The sequence below is a fragment of the Notamacropus eugenii genome, chromosome 5 (genome assembly GCF_028372415.1).
Source record: "Notamacropus eugenii isolate mMacEug1 chromosome 5, mMacEug1.pri_v2, whole genome shotgun sequence".
Taxonomy (NCBI): Eukaryota; Metazoa; Chordata; class Mammalia; order Diprotodontia; family Macropodidae; genus Notamacropus; species Notamacropus eugenii.
In genome coordinates, this window is record NC_092876.1 from 370158169 (window position 1) to 370184366 (window position 26198).

Sequence of the window (26198 nt, forward strand, 5' to 3'; positions counted from 1 at the left end):
GTTAGGAAAGGAACTTAAACACCCTCCTGAAATGCTAAAAATAAATATAGGAGTATTCCTTTCACTTTAGAGTTCACATCAAAATAGTAGCCTCTTATATTTGTCTTAAAGCAGTAAGGGGTAGGAAAATTTAGAGAAGCCCCCTTCATTTAAAAAAAAATTTATTGATTCAAGTTGTGATTTTGTCAGAAGAAATGAAATTCAGCTTTGTACATAATATGTTTTCTGATCCACAGTTTACTGATCAGCATCACTTCTACCTGGCCTTAGACAATGAGATGATTGTGGAGATGCTTCGGATTGAATTGGCTTACCTCTGTTCCCGATGGAGAATGACAGGGAGACCCACTCTCACTTTCCCCATCACTCACACAATGCTCAGTAATTCTTATTACTTTTGTCTGACTCATTAAAAAAATGAACTGCTAATTTTGATCCCTTTCAAAATAACTGTCCTGTATCTTACCTGCTTATTGGTCACATCTGACTTTTTAGATTTGTAATACTTTTTATTAGCAGTATTTAAATCAGAGTGTATTCTAGAAAATTAATTAAAAGATATTTTTCAAAGCTTATAAGAATTTGTTCCTATGGCAGGAAAGTAACACCATTTTTCCCCTTTAGCAAATGATGGCTCAGATATTGATTCAGCAATGCTTGCCACAATTAGGAAACTGGAGGATGGATATTTTGGAGGAGCAAGGTAACTCACTATTTGCCAAATGACTATTGGGGTTTGTTATTTTTTCTTTTGCTTTCCTTCATCTGTTCATAGGACATATTAATAGTAATAGTAGTGAGTAATTAAAGTAATAATGAAAAAAGATTTTCCTATCTTTTGCTGTCCTTTCCTCATTTGTTCATAGGACACATGTTCAAGAACATGTTGATCTCTGAACAGTTAATAGTGAAGCTGCTAAAAGTTATAGGCTTATGACATAGCATAGGGGATAGATAAAACAGAGGCCATAGTACTTGAGGTTGGTTTTGGTGTCATCCTGGTAGAGATCAGTCCAGATCTCTTGTCATCATCAGTGGAAGAGGTACAAGAATAAAGACATTAGATTGCTCTCCCTTCTTCAGATTAGCTTCTAACTCTGCTACCATTGAAGAAACTACTGGAACTCTCAACTCTACTGTCATTAAAAGGCCAGGAAGGATTTTTTTTTCCACCAGAGATATGGTTCCTGTCTCTACTGAAGAGATTGTAATTGCTTTGTTTACCTTTTAGATGAAGGCATAGGTAATGTATATGACATTTGCCTTCCTTTCATAAGCTTGGATTTTCAAGGTTAATGCTATAGAAGCAGTTCATTTCTTCCTAGGCCCTTTACCTATTTATTTATTATTTAAGATTTATGCTCTACTTCTAAAGAGGAATTAAATATATATAATCACTTATAAAATGAGGCATTTAATGAATTAGTGGATTAAACCTGGAAAGCCCAAACAGTTATATTTCCTTAGCTGTGGATAACAGTGTATATTCCTCTGTTAAAACAGGAAAAGATCACTTTTATTAATTACCATGATTTCATATTTAAAATTAAGAAATATAAAGACTTAGATACAATCTTTAACTATTAGACATGACTTAGTGATAGATATACATTAGGCACTCTCTTCCAGAGAATATATCTCACATGTTGATTAACACATAAAAGCTAATGTAACATTTTCTCTTCAGTCTTGAGTATAAAAAAAAATCTATTCTCCTGTAAATATTATTTAAAAATTAAAAGTCATTCTGGGAATATATACATTTCCTGCCAGGTATTTGAGAGACAACTAATAATTGTAATTTCTTCAGCCTTTACTTTTTCTGTAGAAGGAAAAACCAATATAGTTCCAGTTTAGTCAGTGTTAACTTCTCTTCTTAGTACCACCAAATAACTGAACATTTTCTCTAGCTCCTTGTATTGTCTTTACTTTTTGGCAAAGCTGAAAGCATTGTGCGATATCAACTCCAGTAGTGGGAGGAAGACTGACCTAGAGTTGTAAGAAATCTTTTCTTTAGCCCTTTATCCTTGGAAGTCCAACTTGTATGTCTACTGTTAATTGAATACTTAAATTTACTCAATAAACACTTTTCTTAATAGCTGGGAGAATTATAATTGGATTTTTGAAAGAGGTGTTTTTTAAAGGACCATACATTCCTACTTCCCTTTTGCCCCCAAATATGACAAAATAAGTTTAAGCCGAAATATAATTTTCTTCATCATAGGCTAGTAGGCCTGTAGCAACTGGAGAATCTGGCAGTAGCTTCCTGAAAAATTTTCTACTGCTGCCCACAGTGAGATTCTAATTCTAATAGGCCTTATTGCTTTTCTCCAAAAGAAACCTTTTTAGGCTTAATGAAATGTTGCATTTCTATTAGGATAGTTTCAAAGATAATAAATCTTTGATTCTGGTCTTGATTCAGTGAATTTTTCCATTCTACTTTGGACTGTTTGGCTTACTGCTTTGTATAGATTTTTGTTTTCTCTTGACTGTTAGCTACAATTATTATTGCTATGTGGGCCAACATAGAGTGCAGTTTATATAATGTGATGACACTGGCAAAAGTGCCCCCTGGACTTAAAGAAGTCTCCACTTTGCATGATGAAAATAAATAAAAAGCCTGCCTTTTATTTTGGTCATTGTTCTCTCTTTACAGAGTGAAATTAGGGAATCTTTCAGAATTCCTTACCACATCATTCTATACGGATTTGACCTTCCTGGATCCTGATGGTGATGAGAAGTTATTTGATGATCCCAGTGATGGAAGCTACAGTCCTGATAGTGAATATGATCTAGATGGATATTCAGAAGATATCTATAATCAAGGTACTTTCTGAAATAATTTTATGTGTTCTGTGAAGCTTATAAAGTTGTGGTTTTATGGCAAAATTACAATAAGCCACAAACTCAAAGAATAATTGCCCTTTCAAATATTAAAATGTATAAGAACAATTTTAAAAACAGTCTTAGACTCAATCCTCAAGTACTGAAAATAAGAATCCTTTACAAATGATACCCATTATTTTGGCTGAAATTAGTAATGCAATGTAAAATTCTGAACAGGATTCCTCATGTTGTGTAGGTTTATGATCAAAAATGTTCTAGTGCCAGCCCAAATGTGAATATTTGGAGTGGAAGTTCAATAATGACTGTTTTAATATCAATAGGTAGAACAAAGAGGTAATCTATGCTCTCTCTCCCTACAAGCCTCCACCCCAAAATTGGGTGTTGACTCTTAGTTTTTCTTGCCTGATCATACTCAGTGATACTAAGTTTAGTTATTGGCAGTAAACATAAATTATTAAAGCTACTTTTGCTATTTTGTTGAATTCACTCGTAGCTATTCTGGTTTTAAATATTGCACTGTGGCTACATTTTAATCTTTTTTTTCCCCTCTAGAGTAGAATTATTTTTCCAGAATAGGAACCAAAGAATAGAGGTATAAAAACATTTTCTACCTTCTAAATCTGTTTTAAGTAGTTTTTCTAGTTTGAATTTGTCTGTGGGAACTAAGTTTTCTGGAGCTTATTTTGATTGAATTTTCTGTGTGATTATCTGATTTCAGAAATCCAAGATGAGCTTGACCAGTACATCAACCACCTCTTACAAAGCACAGCTCTTAAGTGCCATCTCCCTACACTTTGTAAGACTGTTGAAGACCGCCATGTTTTTAGTGCCATTCACTCTACACGGGATATACTTTCCATGATGGCCAAGGAAAAGGGTTTGGAAATTCCTTGTATGCTACTTATCATTCTTATCTAACTAAAAATACTGTGTTATGTGTATCTTTTCAGTCCTGAATATCATATTCTTACAAGATACTTTGATGTTTAGATTGCTAATAGGTTAAATATTGTAAATAATATTTATTATACCTATACAAGATAGAATTCTAGTGACTTTAGTAGAAAACTCATTGGAGAAACCTTTTCCCCCATCTGACTGAGAGCAAACCATTTTACCTCTCTTCATCTCAGTTTCCTCATCTATGGAAATTGATGGATTGGATTCATTATCTCTTAACATCCCTTTAAGATTGAAAGTTCTGCTAAATTGCCCTGAGAGAATATTTTAAAAGATAAAATTAATTACAATTAAATCACTTTATAGTTCATTTTATTAAGTAAACTATACTGTCATTTGAGGCCCAGCCTAATGAAATTCAGAGGCTCATGATCAAAGGACTGACCACCAGATGATGATTTTTTATTCTGCCATAGTAACTCACAGAGACCATTTGTTAAGGCATGAAGGTATTGTGATATATAGTATGGAGGCAGCATGTACAACTATGAAGTGGTGTGTCTTTGAACTATTTAAGTATATAATAGGAGAGGGAGAGGATCAAAGATATTTGTGTCCACAAATATTTGGAACTCCAAATATAGGCAGTTTTATAATAGGCATTAGATGTTGTTTTAATTAGCCTTATAACAGCTAATTATTATATAAATTTGGCTAGAACTGAATGATTCAGCCCCTTTAAAGAGAAGCACATGTACCTGCAACCTACATTATTTAGAAAAACATAAAGTCCCAAAATCTCTGAGTTGGAAAAGACCTTAGAAATCATCTAGTCCAATTCATTCTGACCTGAAACCTCCTCTGTAACATTCTAATCTCTGTTGAAAGACTTCCTGCCTTCTAAAGTAGCCCATTTCATGTCATACCAAAACTTGCCTCTCTGCAACTTTGACCCTTTACTTCTAGTTCTGCACTCTAGAACTAAATGAACAAGTCTCATTCCTCTTCTGCATTCTAGTCATTATATGTACTTGAAGACAGCTATTATGTTCACTTCTTCCCAAGTCTTGCCTTTTCCAAGTTAAATTTCTCCAGTTCATTTAGCCCATCATCAGATGTCATGGTATCCAGTCTTCTTACCATCCTGAGTGTCAGATTGTCAGTATACTTTGTAAAACATGATGTCTAAAGCTAAACCACAGTACTCCAAATGTTAAAACATCAAGTGCAGAGGGACGTAGCCTTCCCTTCTTCTAAGTGCAGAGTAAGATCATATTAACTTTTCTGGATGTTACATTACACTGTTGAGTCATACAAAACTTGAAACCTACTTAAATACATGGATGTTTTTTACAAGAAAACCTCCTGACTCATATGTAAGAATATATATATATATATCAGATAAGTTTCATCTAACCACGTTTGACCCATTTTTCTTGCCTTCTCTAGATCTTTAGGGATCACAGTTCAATAATCTAATACTTGGTATCTCTCCTATCTTTGTGTCTTTTACAAATTTCTAGATCATAATCCAGATCATTGATAAAAAAAAAGATGAAAAGAATAAGGACAGGAATGTCCTTACCAGAAAGGTATCTCATACCTTTCTGAGTAAACATGATTCCGTTGATCATCTGATTTTTGGTCTGGTCTTTCAGCCATTTCTGAATATACCTAAATTGTACTGTTAGCCAACTCATATCTTCCCATGACTGTTTACACAAGAATATCTTTTTAAGAAATTTTTGTTGAACTACTTGCAGGAATCCATGTCAGTTTGACCTGTCAATCTGTTGATCTTATTAAGAAAAGAAAATGAGATTAGTCTGACATGACTTTTTCTTAATTAACTTGTGCTCAATTATAGTGATAATCTTATCTCTTTCTAAATATTTAGAAGCTATCCTTTGGGAGAGGATTCTGGGAAGATGGTGGAGTAGATCAGAAAATTATAAGCTCTCCAGATTTCCTCCACAAACAAGACAAAATAGTGTTTAGGGTGAACGTAGAGCAGTAAAAATAAACGAGTAGGGAAAGAACAGTGGTCCTCCTGGGACAGTGGGATAAGATCTGAAGAAAAATCCTGGGACCAAGATTTGGTCCCTGTGAAGCGTAAACACCTTCATCCAGGTTAGTTCCACTGAAACAGCAAGCAGCAAGCCCTGGAGCTAGCTGGATTGGGAGGTAGCCTCAGCCCCTTCCACTGGAATTTTCACCTCCCAGACAGTGTAGGAACTTGGGCATCTAAGCTGGAAAAGATTGAGGGAACCTCTGCCATTAAGGGACACCAGGCCTATCTGTGCTATCAAGGCGCTGGGCCCTGGGTGAGAAAGAACCAGGACATGCCCATTGCAGAAGCAGTGGGGCTAGGATGCTGCTGACTGTGGGCACTTACAGGCCAGAGTTCTTGGTTTCACTTCCAGACTAGGGAGAGAAACTGAAGGAGGATCTGTGCCCAGAGGCACCATCCCCTATACCCTGAGAGGTGATTACATTATTAAGCTGCTACATATTAAAAAAAAAAAAAAAGTGAGCAAGCAAAGGAGAAAGAAGCCAACTATATAAAGTTGCAATGGAAATAGAAAAGACTAAGGTTCATCTTCAGAGGAGGATACTGAAGCAAAAAGAGTCTTCTACCCTAAAGAGTAACATCAAATGGTCACCTGCCTAAAAAAAATTCATAGAACTTTAAAAAGGCTTTAAAAATCAAATGAGAGAGACTGAGGAAAAAACTTTGAGAAAAATAAGAACAATCCAAGAAAAACAAGATTATGAGAAGAAAGTCAACCAATTGGAAAAGGAGATCTGGTATCTTATGGAAGCAAATGACTCTGAAAATTAAAATTGGACAAGGGGAAGCCAGTGAAGTTATAAGAGATCCAAGAAATAATAAAACAAAATATAAAGACTGAAAAAATAGAAGAGAATGTGAAACATCTCGTAAGAAAAACAACTGATCTGGAGAACAGATCGAGAAAACATGAGAATAATCAGACTGCCTGAAAGCTATGATCAGAAAAAGAATCCTGATACAATAATTCAAAAAATAATTGAAGAGAATTATTCTGAAGTGTTAGAACAAGAGGAGAAAGTAAAAATAGAAAAAATCCACTGAAAGAGATCCTGTGAGGAAAACTTTACAGGAATAGCATAGTCAGATTCTAAAACCCTAAGCTCAAGGAGAAAATGTTGCGGGCAACCAAAAAAAAAAAAAAACCAAATATGGTGGTGCCACAATTAAAATCATACAAGACCTAGCAGCGGCAACACTAAAAGACCAAAGATCTTGAAACACTATATGTCAAAGAACAAAAGAGTTGGGGTTTCACCGAAAGTATCATACTCAGCAAAGTTAAGGATAATCCTAAATGAAAAAAAAAATGGACATTCAAAGAATTGTCAGACTTGCGGGTTTTGTTACAAAAAAACTGAACTCAATAGAAAATTTGACATACAAGATTCAAAAGAAATATAAGGTATACAAGGACTAATTGCAAGGGCCTCAACAAGGACAGAGTGTTTACTTTTTATATGAAGAAATATAAAATGTATGTCTAAGGTCGTGTATATTTTGAATCTTCTCTTAGGTTCTCATATATAGCCTTTTGCTGTATATGGCCCATTCTGAAAATCATTTTCCTTAGTAGAGAAAAACAAACAAAAATAAGTAAGTTGAGTAATTATTCCTCTGTCTGTCATTCATTATTATCATCTCCTCTCCCTTGCTCCCAATTTAAAGAGACCCTTTTGTTATCATTCACATTCATCATATGCCCCACCTCTTTTCATTCTTCAACATGCCTAACATTTACTCATTGCATAAACACCATGCAACTTGTCTTCTCACTATGCTCCCTCTTAGTGGAATCATTTAAGTTTTTGTTTTCAAAATTTTATTCTTGAGGGTATCTTTCCCTTATAAATCAAATTTCCTTGTAGAACAAGAATTCTTAATCTACCCAATTTAAAAATGCTCAGCATTTGTTAAGGTAATACCATTTTATAATGCCTTGTCAGTATAAAAGTTAAGGAGAAAGTTTTACTGAAGAAAAAAAATTATTTAACCACATCCAGATTAAAGTCACTTAAATACAGATTAGTACCTAGAGCATCTCATTTGCTTTATGTCCAAAAAGAAGCTAGTCAATGAAGACAACAAAACTATGGCTCTCAGAAATGATAGGCAGCTTGCCAATATAAGTGCCATTCCTTTTTTGCTTTTAAGAAGTAGCCTGGCAGAGGTAGTAGAAAATATTTGGCAGAGAGGGTGAAAAAGGGAGTAATGAGTGTGTGTGTGTGTGTGTGTATGTGTGTATGTGTGTGTGTAAACTTATCAAGCCACTATTGCTTTATTCACAGTAGTACATCATTCAAGAAACTGGTATTATTCACTTATATAGTTGCCTAGCAAATAATGATACACCCTTAGTTGACAGCTTTTCCCAGAGTTCTAACTCAGAATTCATTCAGGGATGCTTTGCACTTGGCTCAAGCTTTTTCCTTCATGCTCTTTTCTTCACATTATTCTTTTCATCTTCTTGTGAATGAGCCCCAGACAACTTTGAGCCCTCATAAAATGTTCAAAAAGGAAGGAAAAAAGTACACAAAAGCTAAAATCAGGCACCAGCATACAGTGACAGAAGGCAAATAGCTGACAAACTAATTAACGATCCAGCATTGTGCCTCTCTGAGCCCAAGGACTAAGATGGTGCTGGAGCCTCAGTCTCAAAACCCAGGGGTTAGATGTTTATGAAATTTAGATATTAGTCAGAGAGGAGGCCATAGGTCAGGAGCCCCTTCTTTGTACCAATATAAGAGGGAACTCACTCATTGAAAGTCTAGTGTAGTTCAGCAGAGTCAACATATGGGACAGGATACTCTACATGCTTTCTTTATGGCCTGGATGGTAAAATATCTTTTTGTTGTTCTAATTCTTTTGATGTCTTTAGCTAATGAATTTTCACTCTATTTTTGTTTTATATAATGACTAGTCTTCCAGAAAAGTTCTACTTTGAAGTTTTAAAATAATGTGGAATTGACTTTGGGTTTCCCAGGGCTAGAGCAGCAGAGCAGGTCTTTCAGGTCCTCCTAAAAGTTTTATGTGTGATCCTGGTAAAAGACCACCTGTTAGTCATCAGAGGACAGACTATATTCAGAGACAAGCATCCTCACTGGGTTGACCACCTAGTGATGAAGTGCTTTTTGGCCTTTTAGCAACTTCTTAAACTGTCTCCTAAGACCCCTGCTCCCTAGAAGAAGTCATAAATCTGTGAAGTCTGGAAACATAAATAGGGCAACTCTTGCCCTGATTTCTCACTTGCTTTAGAAAATAAAACTCCTTTATTCCCTGTGAGTGGCACCAAACTTAAAAATCCAACTGCAAGAGATAGACCACAGAGCAAAGGAAGCTAAACTTGGTGGGAGATGCAAATTAGATCAAGGATCTGAAGTCATAGAAGGATCTGGACTCTGCTTATCCTGGACACAGTAATTTGTATTACCTGATTGCTAGAGCATTATAGGGAAAATATTTTATTACCTTTCTTCAAGAAGCCTCATTTTAATTCTTTTGCTTTTCAGGTGTTTCTATGTCCTTGCCAACTGAGGTTCGAAGTGGTCATCGGAAATCATTGAACCTTGTTGATTCTCCACAACCTCTTCTAGTAAAGGTAACATGTTTGTGATATTAGAGCCAAATAGAGAGTTTTTTCTTTCTTTTTTCTTTTATTTTCTCCTTTTAGGCAAAGAAAGGGTTAATGCAAAAAAGAAATATTCATTTTCTTGATCCCTAAAATTTTGGTCTTTCTTAACTCCCTTTTCTCCATATGGGAAATATATGATTTGCTTCAGCATATTCATTTATTTAAAATATACTACTCCACATTAGATGGGAAGCCCTTGACCCCATATTTACTTTTTAGTAACCATCCACGAATACTGCTGAGAAAGCCAAACTAGCATAAGGAGAAGCCTATGTTGTTGTTTTTTCTCAGTGTCCACTAGCTATGGATACTCATGTTAGTGAAACAATCTAAGTAAAAGTTAATACTCCTATCTTATTTTTTAAGTAATAAAATGATAGATGAGAACTCCAGGGAGAAAAATAAGTCAAGATGCTTGCCAGTAATTCCCAAAGTACCAACTATTTTGTCCTTTGAACTGAAGAGCTGGTAGGTGAACTCTGGCACTCATGATGGGGGAAGAGACAAGCTTTTTTGGTGTTTAATATATCTGTGTGCCAGAGACTATGCTAAGCACTTTACATATATTATCCACTTTGATCATAGCAAACATGTAGAGACATGCTACTATTTTTCCCATTTTACAGTTGAGAAAACTGAGGTAGACAAAGGTGAAATGAGGTTAATCAGACAGAGGTTCATTTTTTTTAACCCAGGGTTATACGGCTGGTAAATGTCTAAGGCCACATTTAAATCTTTGTTTTCCTGACTCAGGCCCAGCATAGAAATGTGAATAATGAATCATTAGCCTTCAGGCTGGTTGGTCAGCTTATCCTGAATTATTAGAAGTTTGAAAACCATTGATAAGAAAACCTTTTTCCCCAGCTGATCAGCAGTATCCATGACTTAATCTTTGTTGTAATACACACAACATTTCAAATAATTCAAATATAATAGTGCCTAATAAATAATAAATAAAGCCTTCATCTTATGGGGTGATGTTTCAGACTAATTTCATATGTTATATGGCCAGCACATTCTCTAAACTGAACCATTCTGTTTCATAAAATGGTTTATGATACAGTGCCAAAAAAGGGAAGTTTAAGCATATAAATTATAAGCAATGAACAAAGGACTTGTGATTTTGTTAATATGGGAGAACTTCTAATGGGGACAATCTTTAGAAGATAAGTCCTCCTGATTCTTATCCTACCACTGGACCCAGATGACTCCAGAGAAGAATATGCGGTTGGTGATCTTGCATAGCCTTTCCTTACTTAAATCCAATTCACTTTCAAGTCATGATGTCACATTTCTCATGCCATGGTCCTCTTTAGGAACTAAGGATAAACAACAGCAAGAGATAAGTCCTAGGACCTTGTTTAAACCTTGTAAGTAACTGAAAAATGAGTCCCTGACTAGATTTCTAAACACTCTGTATGCTAGCTCTACAGAAAGCAGTGCCCAGAATAGCAGGCCCGTTACCAAGTTGGTGGAATTTTTGTCAGCTTTAATTAATATACTTCTTTACTTTGGTTTAACAGTCTTCAAAAATTGATGTCCATTGGCCCAAAGATGCCCATGGTGATCTCGACTGTGAGAAGTTGGTGGAGCAGCTGAAAGAATGCTCTAATCTACAAGACCAGGCAGATATATTATACATTCTTTATGTTATAAAGTAAGTATTTACTAGATTGTGCTTTATTGCTTTACTCAGGCCCTGCCATCAAGGACCGTAAAATCTAATGGAGAGAAGAACAAATACACAACTTCCATACAAGTAGAAGGTCCAAGAAAAGTGCTCTGAGAAACCTGAGGAAGGAAGAGGCATTTTGCCCTAAGGAGAATAAGGAAATAAAGGAGGCTTTGTAGAAGAGGTGTTATATGATGTGAATTGGGCCTCAAAGAAAGAAAGACATTTGTACAGGGAAAAGGGAGACTTCTATTCTAGGTGCAGAGAATAGTGTGAACAAAGGTATGGAAATGAAAAGGAGGAAGATGAGCACACAGACCAGAGAGAATAGTTTAGTTTGGCTGGTATGTACAAAGAGATGTATGATGTATATCTAGGCAGGTAGTTTGGCATCAGCTTGTAAAGGGTCTTGCATATCCCCTACAGACTAGAGTTAGGGTTTTATACTCTCTTTTGTAGGCGATGGGTAATAGTAAGGGTAGGTGTGAGTAATCATCAGCATGGTGCACTAATAGAATTAATAGTATAGGGAATGTATTAGAGAAAGAACAAAGTGGAAGCAAAAAAAAAAAAACCCAACAGATTAGGAGGCTATGACAGTAGTAGTAGGTGAGAAAAACTAGATGAAGGCATAAACTAGGATGATTGCCAGGGGCAATCCTAGAGACAAGGAATCTAGAGGGAGCAGAGTCCTCAAAGTCTCTTATACAGTGTCGTCCTTTTATAGATGAGGAAACTGAGGGACAAAGTTACCATCACAGAGGTAGTAGGAGAGGTGACATTTGAGGGCAGGTTCTCTTGATTCTAGAGGTGGGGCTCTTCCTACCATACTATGCTAGGGATAGATATCAAAAATATTACAGAAGTAGCAATTTCAAGAATGATTTTTGATTGTATGTTTGGGGTGAAAAAAAGAATTATCAAAAATGAGTAATAGCACAACAATGACAGCAAAAAATTGAAGTATTTTAAATTTCAAGCATTATCAGACAATTTATTTTCAATCAAGTTTGTATATTTCATGTGTCCTGCAAATCTTAAAATATTGCATTGAGACTTTGAATATTGGCTCTGAAGTCAGAAAACCTGGGCTCTTACTCCATATACCTGTGATGTCTACCATGTGTATGACTTTGGGTAAAGTCATTTAACTGACCTGGAACTTGGTTTCCTTGTCTGTAAAATGAGGGTGTTATACTAGAGGACCTCTTAAATGACTTTTTAGCTCTAGATCTATGATTTTGTATAAATGCCATTTATTATAATAATGATGATTCTTTGTAAAGCTAAAAATACTGTCAAGACACTGTCATAGATTATTTACCATTATCTCATATCATTTGTACATTTAAGAATTGAAGATATTCAATAGGACAGTGTACAGTACCTCTTTAAAAGATACCTTTAAAAGATGCCTTTAGAAGTAATCAATGAGATGTCCAGACAGCTGCAACTTATCCTTTATATTCCAAAACTTTTTTATATTTTAGCTATTTGGATGGAAGACTTTCTAAGAAGTATGGCATTTTTCCTCCCTTAAAATTATTTAGCCTTTTGTTGTTGACTTAGAGCTGTAACTATGATTTAAAATGTGATACTCTGACTTAGTAGTGGCCTGAGGACCTATTTGTATGTATTAAGATATTGAATACTATAATGCATGGCCTCAGACTATATATTGTGAGACCCACTGTCTACTTTTTATAAAATTTTCCAGGTTTTCCTTTATTGGAACAGCCAGTGGCTATAGAGCCTACATTACTGGGCTTTCCCTTTAGAAATGAAAAAGGGTGTCCTGTTTCTCTGAGCCAGGAGGGGAGGCTGATAGTGAGGATGCTGAGAGTTTTAAAAGAGGAAAGGAGTTGAAGAAGCCAGTCATTGATTGATGGCTTCGGTGTCCTCAGTAAAGTCGTCAGCAAGGTCATCTGTTGAGAGAGACAAGTTGAAATTGAGCTGACAGCTTGAGAAGGGGCTGTGTTGGGGGTGTGAAAGAACATTAGTAAGAGGTAAATAAAAGAATAACTGTAATACCGAGGTCCCTAGGAAGGCTAGTTGTAATAGTCCCAATAGCAAGATTTTGAAATTTAATCTGTGAGTATTTTACATTTGGGGAGTAGAAGTGATGAACATACATGGATAGTGGCCATCATTCAACTGTGAAGGTTAGCTAAGTGAAAACTCTTCAAGGTCAAGGGAGCAAGAGATTTTCTTTAGCCTTGGTATTAATCCCAACCAGACCAGTTCAAGAGATTTTTCATACACGAAAAAAAAAATCCTCATTCATACAAAGACTATACAATCCCTAGATTGGTTCACTATTGCTACTTGTAAAGGAACAAGTAAATCTAACTTAAGGGCCTATAAGACAACAAGGCATGAAGAATACTTTTTAATATTTTTTTATTCTATAGTAGATTTTTCTTTACTAAATAAGACATATGATGAAAGCTATCCATAACTACTTGTGCTGTGCTAAACCCTGAACTTCTTCATTTCTTGAGAAATCCCTAACTTTTAGAGTTTCTACCTCTTCTTTTTCAGGGGTCCTGACTGGGATACAAATCTCTCTGGACAGCATGGTGTCACAGTCCACAGCCTTCTTAGTGAGCTCTACCGAAAAGCAGGCTTGAACAAAGAATGGGGTCTGATTCGTTACATCTCAGGTCTGCTGAAGAAAAAAGTAGAAGTTCTTGCAGAGGTGTGAGAGAAACATGGTTGTTTATCATTATTCTGGTTTTCATATAACAAAATTGTTTTTGAAACTAAAATTAAGGCATGAAGAAACAGGAATGACAATATATATGTTTACCCAGGACTCAGAAATAGATTCATTCTCATATTCTCTCTCTCTCCCTCTCTCTTTTTCCTCCTCTCTTTCTCTTTCTCTCTCTCTCTTTTCCTCCCCCTCCATATATGTATTATATGTATACAGTGTTATATATGTATACATACATATGTAACATATGTTTGGAGTTATAAAACACACTGAAATTCTCCTCCAGTATCTCTTCATGGAATAGAGGTTATCTTAGGTAGCCACAGGCTGTGCCACATAATCTCTTGACAGGTCCCACCATACTGGAAAGGCTTCAGGTATGTACCTGGAAATGAATTATGCATTTTTTTCATCTCAGGACCAATTTAGCTAGGTTTAGAGAGATACATCACCAGGCTGGCTACAAGATAATGAACTTTTCAGGGACAACAACTTTCAGAAACTTATCTATCAAGCTGCAGAGGGGTTATGTTCTTCTTTTGTGGAAGGAGTATTCACAATTAGTGAAACCACAGAACTTTCATATTTTGAAGTTTTTTTTTTCTGAAACTGAAAAATGACCTCATCAAAGACATATGGAGGCAAAGTTTAGTACTTCTGTGTTTCTTCCATTCTTGCTCTTGAGAAAACTCTTCATATTATCAACTTGGTAGAAAGTCAGTTGTCCAGTTTGTAGGTTATTAGAGCCCTTTTCCTTGTTGCCATCAGAAAATGAGCTAAGGAGATGGAACAGATCTCAAGCTAGTTCATTTTATTCCCTTTTAGCAGCTCTGGAACCAAATTTGCTAAAGAAGGAATGAGATTAAAATATAGTATAGTCAGCTCTCAATTATCTGTCATTATACTAATGTCATTATACTATCTTTATTAGCTGGCACTTTTCATACAGCTATAATCATAATTTAAACCCCAAAGTTTCTGGACTGTTCTCTGAATAAAGAGTGGTTATGTTACAGCCAGCATTGTTAGTAGTGTTAAATGTTTTGTTGTTTTGAAAATTGACAGATCTTTAAATAATATCAGAGATAGAGGTATGGAAGAGATAAATGTGGGGGTACAACAAGAAACTTTTTTAATAATGACTTTTTTTTTTTAAATCTTGAAAGTCTCATACTCTCTTCCTTGGCATACAGTTAATCAGCACACTACCAGACGCAGTACTCAGGACACAAAAACAATCAGTGAAACAATCCCTACTTTCAAAGAGGTATTTATAGTGTGATATCTGGTCACATAGTTTGTATTGAAGCTTCAGAGACTCCAGGAGAAGATAATAGTTTCTAGGACCTTCCACTATCCGGCCCTCTCAAGTAGTTGGTCACTAGAATGGCAGTATAAAACCCTCCAAAGAGTCAGACAGTAGCATTGTCCTGAAAGGTGGCATTTTTGCTATGTTGGTATGATAAAGAAGTAATCCTTTTTGCATTGCTGTCTTAACTTCACCTTCCTTTCGGTGTATACATAGGCATGTACAGACCTGCTGTCACACCAGAAGCAACTCACAGTCGGTCTGCCCCCAGAACCCCGAGAAAAGACCATCTCTGCGTAAGTCTTGTATCTGCAAAAGTTCTCTGTCTGCCATCAAGCCTGGGCCCTGTACACTTAAACTGGCCTGCCAGTGATTAGTCTTTGAAGTAATGAAACAGAAATGGTTTACCTGCTTGTCATCTAGGGCTTAATGTTTGAAGGGAGCAGCATGGAATAGAGGATAGAGTACTAGACTTGGAGTCAGAAAGGCCAAGGTTCTAAGTCTGCTTCTGACATTTATTCTCCATAGGTTATTCACTTAACCTTCCTAAGCTTCAGTTTCCTCAACAATAAAATGGGAATAATTATGCCTTCAGTGAGGCTAAAATAAGATGAAGTTTTTCCAAACATTAGCACAAAGTATGAATGCCAGTTTGGGGCTTAAAAGACAGCTGTTGTCTACAACTGAAATATGAATTTTAGAAGGACACATAGAAATACTTGTGTCATTTTGCTATCTGATTCTCTTCCCTAGCCCTCTTCCCCCTGAAGAATTGACCAGACTTATCTATGAAGCCAGTGGGCAAGATATCAGCATTGCCGTCCTTACACAGGTTAAGATTCTGAAGAAGAGTCATACTTTTTTTTATAGTGGATGGTAGAGCCTATACTGAAACCATAAATTTTACCTATATAACTGTGCTTCCTTGTTCACATCAGGAAATTGTGGTTTACTTGGCGATGTATGTCAGGTCCCAGCCCAGCCTCTTTGTGGAGATGCTCAGGCTCCGTATTGGTCTCATCATCCAGGTGATGGCAACTGAGCTGGCCCGGAGTTTGAATTGCTCAGGTAAAGCCTCCTCTTGAATGTCTTTGGGACAAGCAAGGAAACCTTCTTCTATGGTTTGATATGATATATGTTGATCATAGTGCTTTGGGTGCTCAGTTTAATCTTGAAGAAAACAGTACAATAAATCTACTTCTACTCTCCCCACAAAATATATTACAGTATAATAATGTAGTCATGCAATTATTTATTTATTCATTTTGGGGTCAGGGTGGAGCTCTTGAGCTATGACTTCCTTAGTATAAAGAATTCTGGCTGAAGAAATTCCTCCTTTATCAGTGTAGATTGGCAACTGGTCTGTGACCTTAAACAGTTGTCTCTGAGAGTTGAGAATAAGTCCAAGGTCATTTAATCAATATATGTCATAAATGGTACTCAGATCCAAGTCTAGTAGGCATTCATACCAAGGGTAGCTTACTACCCACTCTACCATGTCTCACTGATACCTTCAACCTCATTTGATAAACAAGTCCTTCCCTACACAACAAAAACAAAACTACTGAGTCATTTTCATTTTTAACTCCAGCTTTCACCACTTTACCCCAAAGAAGTGATTAATGTGGAGATTTCAGGCACAAAGACAATGCCAAGAGAAAAAACTTGGCCACAAGGGGCCCTCTTTCAGGGATCCTCAAGTCTATAACAGTGTGATTCATATATATATAAGATATGTTTCTTTGTAGGAGAAGAAGCCTCTGAAAGTTTGATGAACCTCAGTCCTTTTGATATGAAAAATCTCTTACACCATATTCTAAGTGGAAAAGAGTTTGGTGTTGAAAGAAGCAGTAAGTAAACAGTCATTTGAATACATTTGTCATATATGTACAATATGAATATATGTGCAATTATATATGAGGAATAGAGCCCCTAGCATGTCTTATTTGATGCAAGTTAAACTAAATAGTAAAAATATAGTATAAATAATATTATTAAACTATTAACAAGATTAGCTAATTTGGGGGGCTCTTTTCAGTTATTATACCCTTAGGAATTTTCTAGGACACATTAGCAGAGCTTTTTTCACCTTTGTCCCCCACTGAACTTTTTATTCTTCCCACCATGTTATTTTCAGTTCAATTTGATGAGCACCTTCTGTGTGTAAATACTGTACCAGGTGCTAAGGGAGCTTCGGAGGTGAATAAAACTTATATGCTAAGAACCTTCTAATCATTAAGATCTCTAAAAAGATGATACAGTCAGTGCGTGAAAGTACATAAGAGGTATAGAATTCTTTAGAAGGTCAGAAGGAGGGATCAGGTCACACCTCATATTCAATTATTCATTGAACAAGGATTTATTAAACCCACTTGCCAAAAACTGAGCTAGACATTAGAGATAAGAAGACTGAAACAGAACATTCACTGCCCTCAGAGAGTTTACATTTTATCAGGAGGAAATAATTTGCACACAACTAAGTCAATACATGGGATAAACACAAATTTCTGGGTGCAAGGTACTAGCCATTGGTACGATCAAGATAAGCCTTCTATAGGAGACAGCTTTGAGGTGAGTCTTGAAGAAAGCTTGGGATTCTTCAGGTCAGAGATAGAGAGTGTGTTCTAGGCATGGGCCTAATCATAGGCACAGAGATGGAAAAGGGAATGTTCTACATGAAGAACAGCAAAAAGGTAAGGTGGGCTAGTTTGGTAGGCAATTATGGGAAGAAGAGTAAGAAAGCTGGCAAGTAAGTTAGAACAAGGTTGTGAAGGACTGGGAATTCTAGCAGAGTTTGGATTTTATCCTAGAGCAGGTTTCCTTAACCTGAGGTCCATGAACTTGTTTTTTAAAAATGTTTTAAAAGCTGTTAGCTATATGCATCATATTTCAATATAATTGGTTTCCTTTGTAATCCCATTATTTTGCTTTGTGCGTTTAAAAATATTATTCAGATAAAGAGTCCATAGACTTCACTAGATTGCCAGCAGGCTCCATGACACACAGAAAGGATAGGAACCCCTGTCCTTAAGGAAAGAAAGTTGCCAGAGCTTCTTGAACTGGAGAATGTCATGGTCAGACTTGTACTTTAAGAATATTTCTTGAACAACTGCGGAGGGTGAATTCAAAAAGGAAGGGATTAGAGGCTAGGAAGCCAAATAGAAGCTATCCCAATTATAAATATGATGTAATGAAGGCCTGAACTAAGATGGTGACCATGTGAATGGAGAGAAAGATATGAGACGTAGAGATAGAATAAACATTTGGTTGAATATGAGGATTAAAGGAAGATTCCAGAGTTGCTAATATGAGTAACTAAAAGGATAATGGTGCTTTCACCGGAAAAAATCAGAAAATAGAAGAGTTTTGAGGGAAAGATAAGTTCTGGTTTGAACATGCCAAGTTTTAAATGCCTTTGGGACATCCATTTTGAGATATACAATAGGCAGTTGGTGATGTGGGACTGGGCTCAAGAGAAACATTAGGATTAGATATATGGTTCTTGGAATTATCTACACAGACAAGGTTTGATATAGACAATTTCAAAATTCTTGTTGGGTTTAAAATATAAGTGCTTGTGTAATTGTAGATGTCACCTAAAAATACCATGAGTTTTCTTAATTAAAAGACAAGATAAAAAAATAAAGTATAGTACAGTAGTTTGAGTTCTCTAAAATTATTTACCAGAAGGCCATGTCACAAAGTGAGCAAATGGCATCTCTGTGACTAGAAGTCCAGAAGTAATAAGATCAAGGCATGTGGCCTTGTAAACTCATTCCAGAATTGGCCTGTGGTCATACATGTTTTCTCTCCAGCACTTTCCCAGACAGGTACTTCTTAACTTCTGTTACACAGTGAGATGTTGGTGTTTTTATTTAAAAAGAAGGTATTTTAATGTTTTCATACTGTTTATTTTAATATATTTCAACCTATTATAATACCATAGACAAAAACAAACCACAACTTATTTCTTTGACTTCGTTATATAAATTCACAAATGGTCCACAGATAATTTAACTCTTGTTATTAAAAAAAATAAGATTTGAATAGCTTCATTTACAAATAGAATGTCTTTGGGAATAGAAGGAATTGCTTTGTTTCCTAGGATCTATAAGTAAAGTTCTATACAGAGGAGAGGGATGAAGACTGTCTTACTGTTAGTTTGCTAGAACTTTAATATGTTGTTTTCTTCCCCCTTTAGTGCGCCCTATTCACTCCTCTACATCTAGCCCAGCTATCTCTATTCATGAGGTGGGCCATACTGGAGTCACCAAAACAGAAAGGACTGGTATTAATCGATTAAGAAGTGAGATGAAACAGGTACGGGAATCTTCTGCAGTGGTTCAGTAAGAAGGAAATCTGGTCCTTTTTTTTTTCTTTTTTCTCAAAATGATTCAAATCCAATATTCTTTAGTTTTCATGGCTTCAGATCCTTTTCTTTATGGATAGATAAGGAAGATTTCAGATGTAGCAAAGAGGGCCTGGTTTCCCTGTTTTCCCTGCTCTACCCTCCTGCAAAAAGCCTAATTTTTTTATTGCTTTTTAAATTGTTAGTAAACACTTTTCAATGATTTTCTACACTTATAGGAAATATTTCATTTAAACTGTAGTAATCTTAAAACAGATCTAACAATAAAGTACATTTTGCTTGTCTTTAACAAGCAGATTTGTAGTTAGCTCTCTTATGACCTTCAAGTGGAGTGTTAGGGGAAGAAAAGAGCATAATGATTCAAACATAACCTGTATTTTTTTTTCCCACACACCTACAGAGGTGTTTATTTCTTGCTTGTGTTTCTCTTTAATTCTTCATCCCAATGAACACTTTTTTTCATTTTGGGCAAAGGTATAAAAGAAAGGTAGTGTATTATTTTTCATTAATAACCAGGCTGATGGTTCATACTTAATGCTTTTATTATCTAAAACCTCTCTACCAGTACATAATAATGCTTTTATTGGACTAGGTTGTAACTTTTCTGCAGTTGAGAAGATCACTGCTATAGAAGTGGATACTTAAGAATACTTTATTTGAAAACTGGTTTATCTTTACTGCCTATTTTATTCTCAATTACAGATGACAAGGAGGTTTAATGCTGATGAGCAGGTGAAAGAAACGTGACTGTCTGGATGTTTCATGCATGGTTTTCTTGTTTTCTGGCTCAAATCTAAAAAAGAGAAGCTATCTATACTAATAAATTTTAATGTTCATAAAACAGTTCTGCTTATCAAATTATCTCTCTTGGAAGGAAAGAAAGAAACAAGCATTTATTAAGCCTTGCTTATTCTGCTGGCCACTGTGCTAAGCATAAGAGATACTAATATAAGCAAAAAGAAATGCTTTCCCTTCCTTTACAGGAGCTCATATTCTACAAGCATTAGGGATATCAAGTAGTTTTTTGTGGAGCTCTCTCTACAAAGGAAAATGCAAAATAAAATGAGATAGTCTTTGCCCTTGGGTCAACATTGTCTAGTTAGTCACCATTTCTTAATCTTTCCTCTTGGGCTGGTTATGAAACAAAGTCATGTTCCACACTTCAGAAAAAGATAGCTCTTAAAGATTGATATCATATAAATACAAAACTAAATTAAGTAGTTGGAAGAAAATTAGTGTAAAATGGGAGATGAAGTGTGACCTCCTGTCCTCTCGTAACACTGAGAACACGGCAACATGGAGCAGTGGACAGAGGACAAGAAAAGTAGCAAAAGATGTTGGGTTCTGGCTCTAACATAGTTACTGGACCTTGTTTCCTCCTCTGCATAACTAAACTCATCTCTGCCTTGTCTTAACTCTGAGGTTTGTTGTGAGGATCAAATACTATGAAAGACTTTGAAAAATGTGCTATATAAACTCGAGTTTATGTTGAAAGAAGAGAGACAGAGAATTTGGATTTCTCCTGCGCTGCTGAGTTCAGTTGTCAGAAATGCCCATCATAAAGTAAAAAAGGAGACTTTGTGTACAGTCCAGCACCCTACTCAGAAGTATGACATCTAGTCAGTCTCCCAGTGTTTTAAATTTATATTTCTTTACAGATATAGTCAAATCTTTGTGGTTATGTAAACACAAACTTTACTTGTTGGCCCAGAGCAAAACACAGTTATCATTCCCCAGCTTCCATTTCACACTGATGCTGTTCAAATAGAAAAACTTAGAAAAAAGATTTTTTCTTTAGCTTTTCCTTGACTAACCACTTGATGGCACCAAGTTTGTGTCATCTATGTTCAGATGAAGCTAGAAATCAGTCCCCTTCTGCCCTAAGATGCCTTGTTTGCTTCGTTGGTAGAGGGATAAAATTAACTTTTCCTCACCAATTGAAAAATTCTATATTTCGTCATTCAAACAAAGACAGACATTTCACAGGAGATATTTAACAGATCTTATAAACTGACCAGGGCAAACATTCGAGCCTTAATTCCTATCCAGTTTATCAAGGACATTCCTTACATTATTTTTAACTAGGAAAGATGATGTAAATAAGAGCATGCTCCTGATTTTTCAAGCAATATAGACATATTTGTTTGACTAGAGACAATTTAACGTGGTGATGGTTATTTTGCTAATCCAGGTGAAACTTTCATATTTCTAACATACATTATAAATGTTGGCCAGAATATCACCCATGAAACAAATTGCTTGTTAACTTGGTCATCTCCATGATTGATAGGAATGTAGTAGTGCTTAAAATAAATCGTAATATCAATATTACCCAGCCTTTAGTTTTGGAAAGGGTGGGCATATGGGGAAATGAATGTTTAGGGTTTTTTTTTCTGTTTTAACGTGGATGGACGTTTATTTCTTCTGCTACTTCTTTTTTGTTCCATTTAACTCCTTTCTGCAGTTTCATATTGAGTTATTGTATGTTATTAAGGTATTTGTGGTTTGTTTTTTTTTTGTAGTTATTTTCTGTGGGCCATTCCATTTCCAGCAGCATTCACTCTTCCAAGTCCATGGTAAACCATCCATTATGGCTATATTGAATTGTGTTCTTTGTCACCTTTTAATTTGTCGTCTTGGAAACCTCTTATAACCTTTCCTCTACTCCCACCTCCCACCTTATCCTAAACTTTCTGGTACTTGAGAAAGACTATTAGGGGCCTTGGAGAAGTACTGTGACAGGTAGCTAGTGTGGTAGCTGACAGAATCCCACATACAACCTGTGACTTTGCGGAGGCAGACATGAAATCTTTGAAAGTTCTAGAATGGAAACTTGTTTTCAGTTTAAAAAAAATAAAAAAACCTTTAACTTCTAGTGTTTCCTGATGTGTAAAGATGTCCTCATTGGATATCTCCTTCTCTCTGCACCATATCCCTACTATTTCTATGTCTGAATATAAGAATATAATAAGAATATAAGAATAAGAATATAATCTTCTTGAAGACAGGGCCTATTTCTGTTTTGTCTTTTTATCCCTAGTGATTAGTGCATAGTAGACACTTGATCCAGACCTTTGATTACATGACTGTATGGAATTCCCATCATTAGAAATTTCCTCCACCAAAGCAAATTAACAACTCTTCTGTCAGGTCATAGTTGTCTGAGGCAGTGAGTTTAATTGACTCTCTCATGGTCACGCAGCTTAATCCTGAGGCCAGCCCTTTGTCCAATTAAATTTTGTTTGAATTGAAATGGGATTAATTTTGGAGTGTCATGTGATGGTGTAGTCTTAAATTATTTCTCTTACTTTGACGTGAGATCTGAGATCAGAAAAAGGAAGAAGAAATAGTGCTTATGTGTGTATAGTTATATATAGTTATAGTGTATAGCTGCTTTGCTTATCTAAACTAGATATAGAACATCAGATGAGCCATTGATGAGCATAGCAGTAATTACTTTTACTTGTGTCTAATTGTTGCCTCATTTAAAGGGTCTTAAAGAGACAAACTGAACAACCTAGCCTCACTACTATTTAAAAATGAGGCCCCATGAAGTAAAAACAGACATATGGGGAGAATTCTGCCTTAACTTCTGGTTAAAGAGTCTAAGATTTAAAGTATATTAAAAAATTATAAAACCAACATGTGTTTTAGAACTAAAAGTGTAAGAGAATACCAAATCAGAATAGCTGTGAAAATCTGAAAGTATGAATAAGTCCCCTTCTTCAATTTGGAGGTCAGAGATTTATATGTAATCCTCTGAAGAGGAACCGTGTATGAGCTTCTCCTAGGGAAATCATTATTCTTTCTTCTCCCTCTTCAAATCACCCACACAGGTTAGAAGTATGGCCAATGCCCAAATTATTTCCTAGCTCCTTAAACTGAGTCAGTTCAAAAAACATTAATTAAGCACCTCCTCAGTGCCAGGATTGGAACTAGATGTTGGAGATATAAAGACAAAAATGAAAGTAGTCCCTATCCTTACAGAGTTTATAATCTTCTGGAAGATAGGGTAGGATAGTTCCCCTGAACACTTGCTAAGAAATTTTTCTGTTAATTTTAAAGTAATGCTGTTAATAAGAGAGCAGGAAGTTATAATAGCCAAACTACTAATCATAGGAAAATTATTCTCTCTGAAAGAAATAAGCATCATTTTAGGAGAAGGAAAGAGGTAGAAGCAGCTTTTCTCCCCCTCTGCATTACAGGAACATGTGTTCCTGGGGGAGAAGGAGGAATTAAATGAAATAAAGATAAAGCATGAGGATAAACACCTTCTGGTGAAGCGGGGAGGGCGTGTGGGGATGGCTATGAGATTAGAAAGGAAGATTTCAAAAGGTACTGAAAGTTTCATATGTCCTCTAATGTAGACTTTGTGTGGTCAATGATGCTAATATGGATTCTGGTCTTCCATCCTTCATTCTTAGATGTACCATTTCCCCTTTTACAAACTGTTGAACTCTTTGTGGGATGGGCCTTTTGGAGGTAAATAAATGACCTTTCAGTCTAGTACTGGCAAAATTTAATGTTTTTGCTTCTAATAAATAAAAATCCAGTGTTATTCTCAACTCTCTGGTTAACATATTTATTATAGAACGCTGAAAATAAAAGGTTTTATAGGCTTAAAAATCACATAAAAGAAATCTTTTCAGACAGTCATATGGTCTACAGATTTCATCTTTGCAACCGTCATGCTTCTCTTAGAAGTAGTCTTGATCTGAAGTAATTTATTCCTTCTAAGTTTGGAGCCATTTGAAGCTACAGCAATTCATTCATATCAGTAGAAGGTTACATGGTATAATGATTAAAGTGTTAAACCTGGAATCAGGAAGATCTTGGTTAAGATCCTCCTTCTGAGTCTTATTAACTGTTGTGAACCTGATGCACCCACTCATCCACTCTGAACCTAAAATGTGAATGTATAGTGTCTAACTCAAAGGATTGTCATGTGGCTAGTACATGCAGCAGTGTTATATAAATGTCAGGTGTTGTTACCTGTAAGAGTAGCTTATTAAACAATATGTGATTCAAGAGAATTAAATGCAGTTTCCAGACATACCTGAAATACAACTGGGGCATGCAATTCAAGTAATATTAAGTACCTGCTATGAATAAAACACTGTTCTAGGTACTAGAGATACAAAGATCCTCCTTTCCAGGAGCTAATAAGGAGAAAGATATGTGCACAAATAACTAAAAGGGAGAGATCCAAGAGCAGTGCTGTGAGAAATTAGAAGAAATCACTTTCTTTTTCAAAGAGAAAAGATCAGTGGGGAGGTAGAATCTGAGTTGGACCTTGAAAATAAAAAGAGTCTGAAGAAGTGGGGTTAAGGGAAGCCCATTCTAGGAATGTGAGCATGGCTTGTACAAAGGCATAGAGATAAGAGAAAGCTAGATAAGAATGGGAGGGAAAGAATATTTCATTTTTGTAAAATATAGAGTGCATATGAAGGAGAGTAGTAAGGGTTAAAAGGGTAAATAGGAGGCTCGTTGTGGATGACCTTGAACGCAAGCACAAAGGAATTTATTTGAGTGCCATTAAAGAGCTTCTAAAAGTTTTTGAGTACAGATGGCATGACCAGAAAAGTATTAGGAATACTTTAGATTCTAGGGAAAATCTGTATCCTACTGTCTTTCAATTATTATTAGAAACAGCCTTTAAGATGGAAAAAAAATCCAAACAGAATGACCATCATTAGGTACTCATACACATTAAAGTGAGATGATTTTGTGATATTACTAAATGCTACAGTTTTTAGTACAGGAATTGACTTAATTTGTCAGTGTGACAGGATTCCTGAAATGTCTAAACACTGCCTATCTTCTTTCTTGCAGAGGTGCAGTACTCCTTCTTCTCCCACGGGCACAGTGTCATCTTCTGATTCTGGTGGTCATCATCTAAACTGGGGAGAGCGCCAGGGTCAGTGGCTACGCAGGAGAAGGCTAGATGGTGCCATTAATAGAGTTCCAGTGGGGTTCTACCAGAAAGTATGGAAGATTCTTCAGAAGGTGAGCAGGGGAACAGACCAGATTGCACTCCAGTGGTATTGTGATGTGAGGCAAGTCCTGAGTGAGAAACAAGCAGGATACACACTTGGTCACATTGAGTCAAAGAGTATGTGGAGGGGAGGACAAAGATGTAAGAAGACTGGAAAGGTAGAGGGTAAAGGTTTTGAAAGTATTTGAATGAAAAACAGCATTTGGTATTTGCTCCTCGAGGCAATAGGAAGCCAATGGAGATTATCAAGTAGTGGAGTGACATGATCAAATTTGCACCTTAGGACAATCACTTTAGTGGCTGAATAGAGGACATAATTGAAGTGGGAAGATACTTGAGGCAGGCATATGCACCAGCTGGCTATTGTAGTAATCAAGGTAAAGAGGGCTTGCACTAGAGTGGTGGCATTGTCAGAGGAGAGAAGGGGGCATGTTCAAGAGGTGTTTCAAAGATGAAAGTACTGCACACCACAAAAACTTGCATGTCGTTAACAGAACAGCATGCATTTTAACCATGCCTTCCCCATCTTGTACTTGTTAATTTGATTTTTTTTAACCCAGCTTTAAGATCTCATAGTTTACATTAAATTTTCTTATTAGATATAGCCCACATTCTAATCTGCTGGTATCTTTTTGCATTCTGCCTGCCATGCATGGTAACTGTTCCCAGCCTTGCATCCTTTGCAAAT

General features: G+C 36.0%; 1 protein-coding gene across 5 annotated transcripts in view; it reads left to right on the forward strand.

Annotated features, from left to right (window-relative positions):
- The window catches only part of PHKA2 (phosphorylase kinase regulatory subunit alpha 2), a 79671-nt gene that overhangs the window by 48258 nt on the left and 5215 nt on the right, over positions 1 to 26198 (forward strand). For 2 of the 5 annotated variants that reach the window (XM_072614208.1, XM_072614211.1), the window contains 14 exons: positions 237 to 381; positions 625 to 703; positions 2657 to 2826; positions 3566 to 3739; positions 9328 to 9416; positions 10973 to 11106; positions 13663 to 13819; positions 15363 to 15442; positions 15900 to 15978; positions 16085 to 16214; positions 16895 to 16996; positions 19348 to 19466; positions 22038 to 22091; positions 25348 to 25521. In XM_072614208.1, the coding sequence (XP_072470309.1) occupies positions 237 to 381; positions 625 to 703; positions 2657 to 2826; positions 3566 to 3739; positions 9328 to 9416; positions 10973 to 11106; positions 13663 to 13819; positions 15363 to 15442; positions 15900 to 15978; positions 16085 to 16214; positions 16895 to 16996; positions 19348 to 19466; positions 22038 to 22091; positions 25348 to 25521 (1686 nt within the window). Of the gene's footprint in view, positions 1 to 236; positions 382 to 624; positions 704 to 2656; positions 2827 to 3565; positions 3740 to 9327; positions 9417 to 10972; positions 11107 to 13662; positions 13820 to 15362; positions 15443 to 15899; positions 15979 to 16084; positions 16215 to 16894; positions 16997 to 19347; positions 19467 to 20217; positions 20248 to 22037; positions 22092 to 25347; positions 25522 to 26198 lie in introns of all 5 variants that reach the window. The other 3 variants (XM_072614212.1, XM_072614209.1, XM_072614210.1) reach the window with 3 other exon arrangements.